We start from the raw sequence: 17265 nt of genomic DNA, 5'->3' as shown, positions 1-17265 counted from the left end.
CAGACAGACAGACAGACAGACAGACACACACACACACACACACACACACACACATACAGAGAGAGAGAGAGAGAGAGAGAGAGAGAGAGAGAGAGAGAGAGAGAGAGACTGGGCTTGGCATATATATTAGTCAGGGTTCTCTAGAGTCACAGAACGTATGCGTAGTCTCTATATAGTAAGGGAATTTGTTGATGACTTACAATCTGTTGTCCAACTCCCCAACAATGGTCAGCAGCAGCTGGGAATGGAAGTCCAAGGATCTAGCAGTTGCTCAGTCCCACAAGGCAAGCAGGCGAAGAAGTGAGCCTTCCTTCTTCCAATGTCCTTACGTAGGTCTCCAGCAGAAGGTGTGGCCCAGATTAAAGGTTTGTACCAACATGCTTGGATCTGGGACTTGCTTTGTCCCAGGTGACCTTAAACTCAGAGATCTCCTTGCCTTAGTCTCCTGGGATTAAAGGCGTGGACTATTTGCCTGGGCCTAAGCTTTTCATAGCCACTATGCCTCAGGAGCAGGATCTCAGGGAGCCTTCCAATTCTGGATAGTAGTTCCTTCCAGGTCAAGATGACAATCAGGAATAGCCCATGCCCATCCTCAGTGACACACCTACTTAACAAAAACCACACCTCCTAATCTTTCTCAAGCAGTTTCACTAATGGGGAACATTCAAACAAACAAGCCTATGGAGACCTTTCTCACTCAAATCACCACAGTGAGTGACAGTAAAGTAGGCGCGGGGGGGGGGCACTTCTTCCCCAGGGAACTTGGGATTTGTCTGTTAAGGAACTTCTGGATTTGTCTGTAAAGGCTTATGGGGGCAGGTGGCAGAATTGGAAATTGATTCAGTTGAGGAAATTCTTGAAGTTGGAGAGAGGTAATCTTTCCCGCCCTGACTCCTTATCCAAGCAGCTTGCTTGGATCTGGTCTCTGATATCAGGCTTCTTGTTCTTAGAGAGACATTTGTCTTTTCACTTGCTCTGTTGATTCTTCTCCTTTGTGTCTGTTTCAGTTCATTTGGCTTTTCTTTCCTGGATAATTCCTTCTGGTGGGGTTGAGGTCTTGGTTCTTTGGGGGTTTCTGTATTTTTCTTTAACGTATCCTATGCTAAGTAGGCGGTGCATACTGGTGATTTCATTTGCATGTATACGTTTACAGATGCATACAATTTGTAATTCTATTAGCTGTCACTGTAGCCAATAATGCTGTAGAAACTCAGAGTTCCTTAATAAGAAATACAGTTCAAAAATAAACATCTCCTAGACTCATAATCCATGCCTGTGTTAGTCACATATTTGTTCCTGTGGAAACTTATAGAAGAAGGGATTTTTTTTTTTTTGTCTTATGATTCTGAAGGGATAAGTCTGTTATGGTGGGGACTTATGATGGCAAGCTAAGAATAATGCTAAGGGCTCACATCTTTTACCATAGCATGAAACAGAGAGCAAACTGGAAGTGGTGTGACTCTTTAAACTCTGAAAGTCTACCTCAAGTGACATACTATCTCCAACAAGCCTGTACCACCAAAACCTCACCCAAACAGTGCTACCAACTGGGGACCAAGTGTTCAAATGCCCAAGACGATGGTAGACATTCTTGTTTAAATTGCTATAATTCCCTTCTTGAGACGCTGTGTGTATGGATTGAGGTCTAGCACATAGAGTAGGTCATGGAAGGAAGGTTATGTTTTTCAAATTATTGCTACGTATCTATCTATGTAATAATATAGTCTTGTTCTCTTGAATTTGAATATAGGCTAAGCCTGCCATGGTTTAGATTTCTGGATGGAACGAGAGGTGTCCAAGTGTCTCATGGTTCAATGCCTTGTGTCCTCTAGAATGTTAACATTGCTCACAACAGTGTGGAAATCACACCCCATAGCCTGACTTCCTAAAGTAATTTCCATTTTCAGAGAGGGACAAGCAGAATTTAAAATCTAAAATACTTTCAGCATCGTGAGTTCAAGCCTGTGAAATGTGCTTTTCCAGAAGAGGTAACTTAGTTTGCTTTCTATTGCTGTGAAAAAATACCCATCAAACAACTTAGAGAGAAAGGGTTCATGTTGTCAAGTGAAGTCAGGGCAGGAACCTGGAGACAGGAACTGAAGCAGAGGCCACCGGCTTGATCCTCATGGCCTGTTCATTTTGATTTCTTATACCACCCAGGAATACCAGCCCAGGGATGGCACTGCCCCCGTGAGCTTGGTCCTTCCATATCAATAATTCATCAAGAAAATGCTTTGAAGACTTGCCTCCAGGAAATCTTATGGAAAGATTTTTTTTTTTTTTTAAAAAACAAGGTTTTTCTTAGACAACTCTAGTTCATGTCAAGTTGACATAAAAAAACCCAAGAACCAAAAAACAAAACAAACAAACAAAAAACCCCAACCAACTAACCAACCAACCAACCAACTAACCAACCAACTAGGAGGGGAGCCATTGCCGAAGTGGAAGAGAGAAAAGCACAGATGCAAACAGAAATTTCTTTAAAAATGTCTCCATGAAAGCATTAGCAATTACAGATTTTATCTGATGTTTTATATGCTGTGATTAGCATATCTGCAATACAAATATGCTTGATACAGCATAGCTTATGCTCATTAGATCAAGGAGGTAGATTTAGTGCTGTGTTGGGACGATAGCTCCTTTGGCACATACGTATGGGACTTCACTTCTGCCCTGGTGCCATGGTTTGTCAAATCAAAAGCTGCCTTTGACCATTAGGAATAAGTCACAATGCTATAGAAGAACACTGCAGTGCTTGCTGCAGTAATACACCCCAATGCATGTGCATCAAATGCAAGCGTAATCTTTCTTGCTCACAGTTGAACCATTTAGGAGCAATTAATGCTAGTTTTAAATATAACTGCTTTAGAGTTTAAAAAAGGTTTTGCAGCTAGGAGCATTGTTTGTGTGTGTGTGTGTGTGTGTGTGATCACTGCTGTGTTTCTACTTTACAGGAAGAATAAAAGTGAATTATCTCAGATCATATTTTTTATTATGTCTAAGGGAAGTGAGTGCAGTTTATGCTGAGGCCTTGCTTATTACAACAGAATCCTCCCAGGGATGGCAGAAGATGTGCTGTCTTTTCCTTGTCTTGGGGCTCAGACAAATTCTTGTTTGTTAGGTAAGAACAGTGGCAGGTGACGATGCGGGCTTTCACATTTACAAAGATTGACCCATCTTCTTGCTAGGTCTATAACATGAGCACAGATACGATCTCACCTTTCCTATCCTCTCCTGGGGTCTCTGGGTCTTCACACTGGTCCAGCATGAACCTTGGCCACCATAAGTGTTTTTAGGATAAACTCTTTCTGAAGTTCAGTCTGCGGCTGGTCTCAATGTAAGAGTTACAGTGTAAGAGTTGCAGTGTAAGAGTTGCAGTGTAAGAGTTGCAATGTAAGAGTTGCAGTGTAAGAGTTGCAGTGTAAGAGTTGCAGTGTAAGAGTTGCAGTGTAAGAGTTGCAGTGTAAGAGTTGCAGTGTAAGAGTTGCAGTGTAAGAGTTGTAATATAAGAGTTGCAATGTAAGAGTTGCAGTGTAAGAGTTGCAGTGTAAGAGTTGCTTAAGCATCCCCTTTCCCAGAGGATGCACAAGCTCAACACCAAGCCTGCCCAGTCATTTGGCTTTCTTTGTGCTGTTGTAACCCTTGCTGTTCAAGGTTGCAGCAGTGAAATTCTGAGATGATGGTATGTTCTCAGAAAGCCCAATACATCTGGACTCCCCATCCTGCTTTTTAACTCAGAGCTCACATGCCCAAACTAGTGGCCATCTTTTCTCTCAGGAAAAATTTGGTATACTCAGGGCCAGTGAAGTTGGGAGAGCCTTGAAAAACATTGACATCACTTTCTGTCTTAGTTAGGGTTTTACTGCGGTGAACAGTCACCATGATCAAGACATCTCTTGTAAGGACGATATTTAATTGGGCTGCTTACAGGTTCAGAGGTTCAGTCCATTATCATCAAGGTCGGAGTGTGGCAGCATCCAGGCAGGCATGGTGCAGGAGGAGCTGAGAAAGCTACATCTTCATCTGAAGGGTTCTAGTGGAAGACTGACTTCCAGGTAGCTGGGATGAGGGTTTTAAAGCCTATGCCCACAGTGGTATACTTACTGCAACAGGACCACACCTATTCCAACAGGACCACACCTATTCCAAGAAGTCCACACTTCCTAATAGTGCTACTCCCTGGACCAAGCATATACAAACCATCACACCTCCTATTCTTGAATCTTAGTGATTTCGACAGCCACCACCACTACCAATGTCATGGTAGCAATAACACCTTTTCTAGTAATAGCAAACAAGAACATTTTTTTGTGTGTGTATAGTAACAGTGCCAGGCACTGTAAGTATTGATACGAAGGAACTCATTGAAAACTCAAAACTTCTGGAGTTGTTTTGAATTTATGAATGGGGAAAGGAGGCAGAGAAACGTTAAGTAATTTGCTCATGGTAACACAGTTCATAAATAGGGAAGCCAGGATCTGACCTGGGTCAATAATTATAATAATCTGTGGGTTTAACCATCACTACTTTTGATAAATAGATTCAAACACAAAACTTCCACATATGTTGAAATTGAACAGTTTTCTCAAAATTTTAATTATAAAGTTTGCAGAAGACTTAAAAATGACTTTTTTCCTTTGGTTGTTCTCGGAGTACTCTCTGAGCCTATTGGAAAGACTAGCTCTGTACTTTCTTCTCCAGTCCTTGGCCCAATTACCAGGCTTGCTAGAAGGTGGCCTTCTCTTTTGATCTTCATAGGGTTGAAGCTGCTAACCCCCCCCCCCCCATTTATCATGAGGAGGCAAATCTCTCATGTCACTTGGAAAAAGAAGGGCACAGCACCTCAGGACAGCATGCTTAAGCCATAGGAGACTGCTATGTGCTCTGTCCTCAGGCAGAAGCACACAGGACTCCATGCCCTGACATCTAAGCTCCAGCATCAGCTCTCAGTGTGACATTGGCAAGCCATTTAACCTCCCTGTGTGGTGCGTGATGAAATAACGCTTTGATCTTCAGAGAGAAGAAAGCTTGACATAAATACCAAGTAGCTGCACTCATCTTCTGTACCTCTTACACTCATGTGGAGGCCGATGCTTCTCATAAGACTCCAGAGTATTCTTTGTGATGAAGTATTCCTAGGCGCAAAGTTCCATGTTTCCAATGACAATATTATGCCTTGTTTTGTGAAGTGCCTAAAATAAAACCATCAGCCCTAAGACTTTTTACAGAGCCCGTTGTCTCAGGAGCACTGAGTACCCTTCATGGAACTCCATTCCAGTTCAAAAGTCCTCTACATTAGTTAAAGCCCATGCAATGTGAAACCAAAATTGCACCTAAATGCCCACTGGAACCTGACTTTTGTGCTTTGAAGATAGGTACACTGACTTATGATAAAACACTCTCTCTTTCCTTTTTTTAAAAAGCTGATTTTAAGCAGCAATCCCCCCATAGCCCCTGTTCTATCCCCAGGATTGTCTTCTATGTGCAGTGCCCATGATCCAAAATTAGAGCACTCAGAAGCAACCACACCTGGATGAAAATTCATATTCCCTCAGCTAGCTGGAGTCAGGGAGAAATTCATTATGCACCTTCAGGTGTGCAGGATAGCGATGACCAGGGAGGATTTTTTTTTTTTCAGAAATATTTGCATTTTTAAATTGAAAGTTCAGAAGAAGAAATTCAAAATGATTGAATTCTAGGAGAAAAAAAAAAGAGGCAATCGCCATTCAAGCCTCTTTATTGTCCTGTGAAGAATGACACCCGTGGGTAGGCTCGTCACAGACACTGCCATTAGAGAAAAGGAAAGGGAGCGGACATTCCCCCACTCATTCTATCTGTCTGGCATCAGGCCACCCATTTTGGAGAGGTCTGTGAGACCTTCACCATCTTACAGATGGCAATTCTAAGGTTCACAGGAGTCAGGTAATTTCCCTAAGGTCGTACAGCTAGAAAAGAGGAGAGCCACGATTTGGTCCAGAGCCCTAATGCGATTGGAAATTAGGAATGGTGCGAGTTTCACTTGGATTCTTCCTGGTGTGGAGCAGTGGAGTCTCTTAAACACCTGCTGTGTTCAGATGAGTTGGGTATTTCTCATGTGCTAGGCTTGTCCAAAAGGCTACTCAAAAGGCATGAGGTATGGCCTCTATCTTGGGAACATTTATAGCTCCTCAGTGATAAAGTACTGAGAGAGCAAAAACTCATTCCAATATGAAAACTGAGACATAAACTCAATTTAATGCAATATGAGCAATAATATTTAACTTAGGGAAGCTTACACTTTTAACACATCATATTCCTACATTGTTTAAAGATGCGTGGTCAAAGGGACTCATCACCTCCATCTTTCCAGGTTAAAAAAAAATAGTAGGTTTCTGTTGACCAATATGATAAAAAACACCTACTGACAGTTATTAAGTGAAATTGATTAAGGCTATAAATCAAATATCTGGTTGCGTTAGCCACATTTCAAATGTTCTGTAGCTATAATGCCAAGTGGCCATTTCACTGGACAGCAGAGATAGAGGGTCCGGCACATCACCACAGAGTGTTCTACTGGATAGGGCTGTCTAAGTCATTTGCCTTCATGGGAATGTGGGAAATCAACCTAGGAGATGACTCAAGAGAACATCCTTTTAAAACGTATTTATTTTTAAATGTCCACCATCAATAGTGTAGTGGTTTGAATGAGAATGTCCCTATAGGCTCTTGTTTGAATACTTGATCTCCAGTTGGTGGAACTGTTTGAGGAGGATTAGGAGGTGTGGTCTAGTTAATGGAGGTATGTCGTTGGAGGCAGGCTTTGAGGTTTCGAGAGGCCCATATAATTCCTAGTTAGTTTACTCTCCCTTCCCCATTTCCCTCCTCTCTGCCCTGTGCCTGTGGGTCAGATGTCAGCTTTCAGCTACTGCTCCATCACCGTGCCTGCCTGCCTGCTGCCATGCTCCCTGCCATGGTGACCATGGAATCGCAAGCTCCACAAATTGCATGCTTTCTTTTTATAAGTTGCCATTGTCAAGGCACTTTGCAATACAAAAGTAACTAAGACAAATGACATTTGTTTTAGTGGTAGATCAAACTCAGGGCCTTGTTCATGCTGGCTCAGGGCTCTTCCATGGTGACAAGCCCCCTAACTCCCAGGGTACATGCGTTTACAGAGTGGATTTTATTACTGCCTTAATTTTAGTGAAGTGGGGGGGGGGGATTTCAAATCTCTCTTGCTTTCATGAGGAATGTGAAATATTCTAGAAACAGAGGGGCATTCGTGCCATGTGGGAAATGTCACTGCAGCTCTCTAGTAAACAATGGAAGCTATTTCTTTTGTGAGGAGAGAGCTAGCACTTTCTGGCTGCTACTCATTTTGGATAGTCACTATAAGGTAACCTTTGCAAGGTGTTTTATCAAAATGATGCCTTATTTACTTTTAAATTGTGGCTCCCAATATAGTATCTAGTGTGTATGAGGCTCATAACAAATCATTTAAAGAAAGATGGAACCAGAGGATGCCTCAGCAGGTAAGGGTACTAGTTCTTGCAGATGCATGAGGACCTGAGTTAAAATCTCCAGTACTTGTTTAAAAGTGGGGCATGGCTGTGTATAACCCAGCCCTGTGGAGGGCAGAGAGAAGAGGGTCACTATGGCCTGTGGTAGCCAGCCTAGCTCCTGTTTTGTGAAAGACCCCCTTAAGGAAATAGGTGGAGAGAGATTGTACAAGGCAATGGATATCCCCTCAGACCTCTGCACATGTGCATTGACAGGTGCAATACTCGATGCATATAACAGACACACAGAGTGGACAGGCAGGGAGACGGACACACATAGATACATACACACACAACACATATAACACACATACACACAACACAGACATAACACACACACCAGACAGACAGAGAGACACACAGAGACACATACACACAGAGACACGTACAGACAACACACATACAGACATACATAACATACACACATAACATACAGTACACATAATATATATATATATATATATATATATATATATATATATCACAGACATAACACACATAGCCAGACACATGGACACTCAGGCACATACAGACATACACACAAATATACACAAGGCACACCCAGACACACCTACTCGGACACACACAGACACACACACACACACACACACAGAACACACAGAACACAAACACAGAGATTCATACACAGACACACAGACACATACACAGAGTTAGAGACAGACAGACACTCACGCACACATAGACAGAGAGACAGAAGGACAGAGACAGAGATCTGTAACATTCTTCATACTCTCAAAAATGTGTAGTGAAGAACAAGATTGTTAGACATCCTTAGGGGATTCGTAGGGGAGGGAAGTAAAGATTTCGTCCCAGGCAACATGTGTGTGACTTTTCAAAACGAGGGCCACTTTTGTGTTTCTATATGCTGTGATGGGTTATAGATGAAATGATCACAAGAGCTGCCAAAAAAACTTATGTGGGCTTGATTTTATTTGTTAGTTTCTTGAGACAGTCGCATGTAGCCCAAGGCTAGTCTTGAATTTGCTTTCCAGCAGAAGCTAGTTTTGAATTTCTGACCTTCCTGTTTTCTACTTCCCAAGTCCTATGGTGTGTACCACCAGGTCTGACTTACAGAATGCGATTTTAAATCTGAACTAAGGAAACTCTGGCTCTCTAGAAAGCTCCAAGGACAAGTTACTGCAGCACCAAATTAACCCCCCATTATCATTCTAGTGCAGTAAAAAAAAAAAAAAAAAAAAAAAAAAACAAGTCTCCTGCTGGCTGCTCATTCTGCACCCCAGCATCCCACATCACCTGCTTTCCCCCACCGAAGTGTCCTGTGAAGGCTGAAGAAATACTCTATTCTGGATCCTGGCTCACCCTTCCGCTTACTTTTACGGAGGCAAAACCCGTCTTTTCCCTCTTATCTTCTTACCCTTCTTTTTATGATTTAGTGAGTGTGTTTGTTCTTTCATGTAAAACACACAAAATCCTCGGATAAGCGTTTAAAAGGACGGATGTGTCCTTTGGGTTGGGGAGCCCACGGCACACGCTCACCCACCACCTCCCAAAGGCTTTAATTTATGGCAAAAAAATAAAAAGCAGTTGTTGAACACCGAGCAAGAAGAGTCAGCTTTGAAAACTGATAAGAGGAGAGAAAATGCCAGACTCATTTTGAATTTGAACGTAACAGGGACCCTTATTTCCTGGCAGCATAACGACCACGACTCTCTTAGAATGATTTAAGAATTCCCTGGAGACACTTTGCCCGGGGCCCCTTTGTGGGCCCAACTCAGCGGCTTTAGAATCCTCCTAACTGGGCTTATCAGAGAAGATTCCAATTTAGAGCAGCAGAAGTCTAGTATCTGATATCAGTGCTAGCCTTTTTTTCTTCTTCTTCTTTAAGAGACATGATGTTTTACAGTGCTATCAGTTTTGAAAGGTCCTACGTTTGCAGGCAACAGAGCGCTTTTGTGTGAAGCGCTCTGAAAAAGCATTATTCAGGAGAAAATGCATCAAAAGGAGTTAAAAAAAAAAAAAGAAAAGAAAACAGAGAAAAGTTTGCTGATGTAGAGAGATCGGAAGCATCCTGCACTGGCAGGCGCAATTATGACCAAATAATTGGATCTTTTAAGAGAGCTACGATGAGATGAGATGAGATGAAGCAAGAGTTATCGGCTCCCAGTGGGAGCATGCTCATTAGATACCAAGGAGTCCAGCTGTGGAGAATTCAACTTCCAGAGGGGCCTTGGTCTGCTTTACAGGCAGGGCATAGTGGCAGGAAATCAGGGTGAAGCGGCACAGCGTCAGTCCTCCAGAGCTTAATTGGCAGGAAAGCTGGAGAAGAGTCTTGGATCTAGGTGCGCTCACTCTTGTTCCGTACCCTGGAACCTCTCAGACCCCTAAAACGATGGCCATCTTCAGCACCACCTCCTTCAGAAAGAAACTTACGGAAACGTAACCTTTCATAATGGGTTCCTTAAATATTGCTTCAGATCTGTTCATTTCATATGTTGGAGTGTTTTGTCTACATGTATAAATGTATACAATACGCACTTCCGGCTAGTGCTCACAGAGGCCAGAAGAGGGTATCGGTACCCTCGAACTGGAGGTACAGAAGGCCGTGAAGTTGCCATATGGGTGCTGGGAATTGAGCCCAGATCCTATGCAAGAACAATTGCTGTTAACTGCTGAGCCAACTCTCTAGCATCCAGTGAACTTTTTTTTTTTTTTTTTTTTTTTTTTAATTTAATCAGAAATGCTGAATGTCCTTCTTTGCTCATTGGTTAAATTCTTTGCTCAGTTGCTGATTGGATACTTCCTTCTTTGTCACCAAGTCCCTTTGTCAAAGATAACGGGAGACAGAATGATTCAGTGTTTATGTCAATGTTCCACCAGCCCCAAAGGATAATAACCTTGTTCTTGATCTGGAAATATAGGACCCCTTAGCCTTGGCCCATGAGAAGTAAGGTTATTGTGTCTTCTGCATCAATATTTTCATTGGGAATATTTCTCAGGGTTCCTGCCTGGAGGGGACCTGAGAGAAGAGCAGAAAGTAGTGAAATCAGGAGCAATCATTTCTCCCCATAACAGAGCAGAGGGCGTCCCTAACATTCTGTTAAGGGTTTTGTTAGACATCTTGCTTAGGGCTTTCATCCTTAAAGGAACAATGTTATCCCACTCTGTTATATTGTATAACTTGGCTTCCTTCAAATCCATTCTTTCTTTCATCCTAGATACAGTTTTCTTGCCTTGTCATTGTGATGAGCTTAGAGGTTTTCAAGGTGGGTAGTGTGTTACTGGCTTCTGATAATGACACCTTAATTTAGAATCCGGGGTCACAGATCTGTTTTTAGCCGAAGGGAATTGATTCCTTCCTGTCATTTGTCTGCCTTTGTGTGCTTTCTTTCTTTTTTTCCTCTGTAGCTGTGGACTTTTTACTTTACTTTTAAAGCAAAATTTCAGACTCTATTCTTCCCTGGGTACACGGGAGATTGTCCTTCTATGTCAGGGTTTTTTTTTTTTTTTCAGTTTACATTAAATACATTTACAATAAAATAAGTTTTCGGGTTTATTAGAAGTTACCTCAAGGATCAACCCTTATTGTAGCTATGATCTCATCTGTTATACTGATTATGTGGTTGTAATCATTATTACACACTGCCACGTGATGCATGTAGCATCACGCCTGCCTCTCTTCAACATTTCCTGGAATCCTTGCTTGCCTCTTTGTTCTCATGGTTTACTGATACTGGGCTAATACCAGTCTCAGTATTTTTTCCCCGGAGGTAGATATCTGGCCTTGCTGTGGAGTCATTGTCACTTCGTTTCTTCCAGGACCAGGAGGGTACTTTAGTATTGACATCAACGGCTAATGTGGGAGTGTCCAGAGTTTTCCATGAAAGGGAAAATGCTGACCTTAATCTCGGCATTGATGTAGACTCTTGGAATGAGATCAAAGATTCCACTCACAGAATGGAAGTGTTAGGCATGGGCCCGAATTGAGTTCAGGTAGAAGAGTAACTAGTTACCTGTTATTCAGTATCTGCTTTTCATCCTTCTACAGGGTCACGGTGCAACCTTAGAGGAAATCAACTTAGCATCCTCACAACGTACAAGCACCTTCAACTGTAGTTTTAAGCTCTAGTTGTTTGTGAGTCTAGCCTTTAGTATCTGAGCCATCTCTCTGGCCCAGGCGTTAGTTGTTTGTAAACCTGCTGGGAGACATCCCAGTGCCATTAGCCATGAGAATGACTCTCAGCTCTGGCTATGTCTCATTTTATGTCTCATTTTCACCTGGGAGCTTTAAAAAATGACTTTTTGGTCAATCCCAGGAAGCCTGATTGAACTGGCCATAAGAGGGACCTGGACACTTGGTGTTTTTTTTTTTTTTAAAGGTCCCTCAAGTGCTTTGGAAGCATGAGGCCAGGGGGTGGCAGAAAAAGAGACTTGGGCACTCTATGACTTCTTTGTGCTAATTATATGGGTTCTGCTCTCTGTCTATGCGCAAAGCATGGTCTTTATCCTCTTATTGCTGTATCTGTAAATCCAAACAGCAGAGAGCAGAGAGAATTCAACTTTTAAGTCCGAAGAATTTCAAGTCCTGTCTTTCTTTCTCTTAAAGTATGACAATAGAGAAGATTAAGTTTACTCAATTTTAGTTTCCCCATCGATCAAAAGGATATTATAAAGCTTCTTGGCAAGGGAAGGTTAAATCACTAACATGATACAACACCTTAAGTGCTGTATCCTATTCATAAAGCTTCAGTATACTGCCCCATGTGTACGCATGTGTGTGTGAGTGTGTGTCTGAGTGTGTGTGAATGTGTGTGTTAGTGTGAGTGTGTAGGTATGAGTGTGTGTCAGTGTGAGTGTGTGTGTGTGAGTGTGTGTGTGAGTGTCTGTGAATGTGTGTCTGTTAGTGTGAGTGTGTAGGTGTGTGTGTGTGAGTGTGTGTGTGTGTGTGTGTGTGTGTGTGTGTGTGAAGGCTGAATGTTGATATAGGGTCACTATTCCCGGTCACTGTCCACTAAACATGGAGCTCACTGTTCTGGTAAGCTTGTCTCCATGCTCCAACTCTGGGATCATAGATGCCAGTGTTTTGACTTGGATGATGGGGATCCAAACTCAAGTCCTTATGCAAGTGCCTTAACCACTGATGGGCACCCTCATCCTCCTGTGTATCCTTTCTGGCCTCATCCTTGCACAGCTCCAAGGATGGGGCAGAGTGGGAACTAAGGGAGAACAGACCCACAAACCCACCGAAACTGGAGAAGCTGCAGTACCACCAATGCTGAGCGTGTTTATTATATTCACCTAGACAGGGGTCATGGGGTCATGACTTGTTGCTGAACAAAGGGGCAGGGTGATCACATACATATAACCACTCAACCTGGTCTGTCACTAAAGTGTTTGGTCAAGGATGGTCATGTAGCTTGAATTGTTAGAACAAGGTTATTCACTCGAGTGACATCTGTTTGATGTGAGTTTCAAGATCATAACGTTTACTGTCAGTCATTGTTTGGTTATCCATTTTTGTAATAACAGCGGTAGCTTCGACACATACCCATCCCTTGCCCACTTACCCAGCTCCAAATGGAAGCTTAAGCCAAGGAGACCGGATGCAGGCTTTTGTTATCTCCAGGGGCTTCCAAAGGCGTTTCTCAAAGGAAGTGCTCATGTTCCAGCAGATCAGCTGTCCGAGGAAATTGACTTTGTTGACAACATCATTCTCTGGTGTTTCTTAGTACCTCATGAAGCCTAACAAGGGCTCGACACAAATTAAGGATGAGCATGAGATTTTCAAAATCATGAGAAGTTGAGCCGAAATTTTGGCTTTATTATTTACTATTATTAAAAGACAGAAAAATTAGTTTAAAAACCGTAATATGTTCAGTTGAAGGGAACATGCTCATGCCTGTACACACACACACACACACACACACACACACACACACACACACAATTGGCTTCTATTTGTGATTCCTGAATTGGGCCTTAAAACCACAGTAAGTCAAGGCTGCAAGGTGGTCATAGAATGATTATGGGCACAAAATGGAAGCGAACCCACAGGGACAGCTTAATTGATGATAGCGGGTGATTGTCTTATTTGAATCAGCTAGCTACCTGTGATTGAAGTTGAGCTGCCGGAATCGGCTCCGACTCAGCTATTTGTTATAAGACGTTGTTCTCAAATTAGGCTTTCAGTTACTCTGTACTAAGTTAGGCTGCAGTTTGTTACACAGAGACTCAATCTCAAAGGCGTCCCCTGGCCCAAATTTAATTTAGTTTGTTACCACCCATGCCTAAGATCAGCAAGCGTTCTCTATTAAAGAGCCAGAGAGCAATTATTTTTAGAATTTGCAGAAATGTGATCTCGGTTACAGCTATTCGACTCTGCAGTTGTTGACAAAAATGACAGTAGACAGTCTATATATAAGTAGGCATGGCTGGGCTTCAGTCAACCTTGGTTTATAATATGGTCAAATTGCAAGTGATTTAGTGGTTTGCCCATCCTTAGCTGCAGGATCTCACACCAAGAAGTTCTGTTTCCCATGGCTGTCTGGAGGATAAGATGTAACACGTACAACAAACACCATGCGCTCAGCATGTAGGCTGACACAAGCAGCTTCCCAAGGTGGTGGTAGCCCATGCCTGTTCGGGAAGCTTCCTTCCCCGAGAAAGCACTTCTGGGAAGATTTCGAGTTCCAGGCCTCACTTGGCTATCGGGCAGGACCATGTCTCCAGAAAAGTAACAGCTTTTCTTGTGCTTTATTAAAAGTATTATATCCCAGCCCGAGGAAATGTCTCAGCTGGTAAAGTGCTTGTCTCTCAACATGAGGACTTAAATTTGAGCTCAGAACCCATGTTTAAAAAAAAAAGTCAGGTTACTGTGGTGAAGAGGCAGAGGCAGAGGCAGAGGCAGAGGCAGAGGCAGCAGAGGCTCACTGGCTGGGCAGCTTAGTCTATGAGGTGAGTTCCAGGCCAAATGAAAGACCCTGTCTCAAAAGACAGGAAAAAAAAAAATGATGCATGGCGCCCAAGGTTGTCCCCGGCCTCCATAGGCACATGAACACATGTCCTCTCATATACACATGCGCTGTCTCGCTGTCTCTCACAAATGATTTCATATCCTACCTGTAAATAACACAAGATCCAGCCTAACCCATCATTAATCATACGATACACCTGCATTTTCAGGTATGATTAATGGTAATTATATAATAAATACATAATTATATAATGAATTATATATAATTTATGTAATAAGATTATACTTAGGGCTTTCAGTCTTGCTCTGTAGGTGACACTTTAAAACTTGCGTGGCATGCGTTTGTGATTTTTTTTTTTCTTTTCCTCACAGAGACACGTGCCATGAACTCTTGGGACACGTGCCGCTGCTTGCGGATCCTAAGTTTGCTCAGTTCTCACAAGAAATAGGCTTAGCATCTCTGGGAGCCTCAGATGAAGACGTTCAGAAACTAGCCACGGTGAGTTAACTTTCAACTTAAAAACCTGTTCAGTGCCTGATTGTATGATGAAACAAAGCTCGCACCCTTTGTCCGTGATCCCCCCAGGCTAATGTTCTGGGGAGAGCAGGGCTTTACCCTAACTTTGTTCTCATTTTGCAAAAGAGATAATGAACTCTAGGTTTATCAGCTACGAAAATATGTATTCGAGTCTTCCTGTTCAGTTGTATGGATGGATATAAAGGGATAGTCAGCATTTCAGGGTTGGGAGCCTTGTAATCACCGTCAAAATTAGTTGGCTCAGCTATCATGGAAACAAAAAGCAGCCATGGATAATACATAAGTGAGTGTGCATGGGTATATACCAATAAAACTTTATTCTCAAAAAGCAGGGGTGGGCTAGACATGGTCTATAGGCTGTAGTTTATTGAATCCTGTGAAAACATTTGGCATAGCAAAAGGTGTACATACATTGGTGGTGGAGTAGGAATTGCAGCTAGTACTATTTCTCTGACAGATTGATGTGGTTATCGTCAGATAGGAGGTGAGGACAGTACTAAGAAACTGAGCCTAACAGTTATTCTAAGTACAAACTAAGAAAAGATTGACTAAATGTTTTGATATCAGGAACGTTCTTCCCCAGACAAGTGATGTAGGAGGAAAGAAGGGTTGGATGCTGTGTTTAAGACGTTAAAGAATCACATCTAGAAAGCTTGTGCAACCGGCTTCTTCCTGATATCAGAGTCTATGAATAGAAAGATGTTTAGAAGCTCACCGACCAGTCGGGGTAGAACGCTTAAGTAAGTGTAGCTGCCTGGTAAGGAAAGGAAGTCTTAAACTGAGTGTATTTGCCACACTTATATATCAAAACAATACTCTTTACTCCCGACAAGAAATATATATTTTTTTCAGTGCTGGGGGATGGCTCAGTGGGCAAAGTACTCAGGATGCGAACATGAGGAGCTGGGTTTAAATCCCCAAGCACCCAGCTATTAGCTAGGTGTGATGGCATGTGCTTGTAATATCAGTACTGCAGTATTGTGGTGGTGGTGGTGGTGGGAGACCCCTGGATCTTGCTGGACAGGGAGTCTAACCAGTTAGTGAGCTCTGGGTTCAGGGAGAGAAATTGTCTCAAAAAATAAGGTAGAGGGCAAGAGGGGAAGATTTTTAATATTGACCTCTGACCTCCAAACAAGTATGCTTCCCCACACATACTCATATACTATATGTACACAGATAAAAAGTAGAAATACATTTCCGTGTGTGTGTGTGTTTATATGTGTGAGTAGAAATCCACAGGATAGTCTCAAAGATCGTTCTTTAGGCATTGCTCATCTTTTTTGAAACAGGATCTCTCACTGGTCAACCAAACCCAAACCAAACCAACCCAAGCTAACCCAACCCAACTCAAACCAAGCTAACCCAAGCCAACCCAAGCCAACCCAACCCAAGCCAACTCAAACCAACCCAATCCAAGCCAACCCAATTCAAACCAACCCAACCCAAGCGAATTCAATCCAAGCCAACCCAAGGCAACCAACCAACCCAACTCAAACCAACCCAATCTAACCTAAAACCCACAACCCCCCTCTCTATCTATCTATCTATCTATCTATCTATCTATCTATCTATCTATCTAGAGCTTGGGTTGGATTGTCTTGTGGATTTCTACTCACACATATAAACATATACACACACATACACACAAGGAAATGTATTTCTACTTTTTGTATAATATTATATATTATATGTATATATAACATTATATGTATATATACATATATATGTATATAATATGTATATATAATATGTATATATGATGTATATGTATATAATATGCATATGTAATATATAACATGTGTATATAATATGTATATAATATGTATATAATATTACATGCATATATTATGTATATGTATATTATATATGTATATATTATATATTATGTATATGTATATATTATGCATATTATGTATATGTATATAATATATAATATGTATATAATTACATATAATATGTATAATATTATTCTCTCTCTCTCTCTCTCTCTCTCTATATATATATATATATATATATATATAAAAAATCTCCACATCTAAAAGAATAACATATTTACATATTTGCAGTTTATGAGGATTCAGGCATGGATAGCTTTGGGGGCATTATTTTTTGTTTCTATTTCTGTATTTTCTTGGGCAAAATATAATACTTTTATTTTGAAACATTTCTTACAAGGTCAAACAGACTTTTGGGGTAAGAAAATTTTTTTTATTATATTCCTAATCTCCTTGGCTGTT

At 41.7% G+C, this 17265-nt stretch overlaps 1 protein-coding gene across 1 annotated transcript in view; it reads left to right on the top strand.

Moving 5' to 3' along the window:
- Tph2 (tryptophan hydroxylase 2) overlaps positions 1-17265 on the top strand; it is a 105146-nt gene that overhangs the window by 50418 nt on the left and 37463 nt on the right. The window contains exon 8 of the mRNA XM_076920241.1: positions 14863-14989. Within this exon, the coding sequence (XP_076776356.1) occupies positions 14863-14989 (127 nt within the window). The remainder of the gene's footprint in view (positions 1-14862; positions 14990-17265) is intronic.

The sequence above is a fragment of the Arvicanthis niloticus genome, chromosome 22 (genome assembly GCF_011762505.2).
Source record: "Arvicanthis niloticus isolate mArvNil1 chromosome 22, mArvNil1.pat.X, whole genome shotgun sequence".
In the NCBI taxonomy this organism is placed as follows: domain Eukaryota; kingdom Metazoa; phylum Chordata; class Mammalia; order Rodentia; family Muridae; genus Arvicanthis; species Arvicanthis niloticus.
This window is presented reverse-complemented; position numbering and strand designations above follow the sequence as displayed.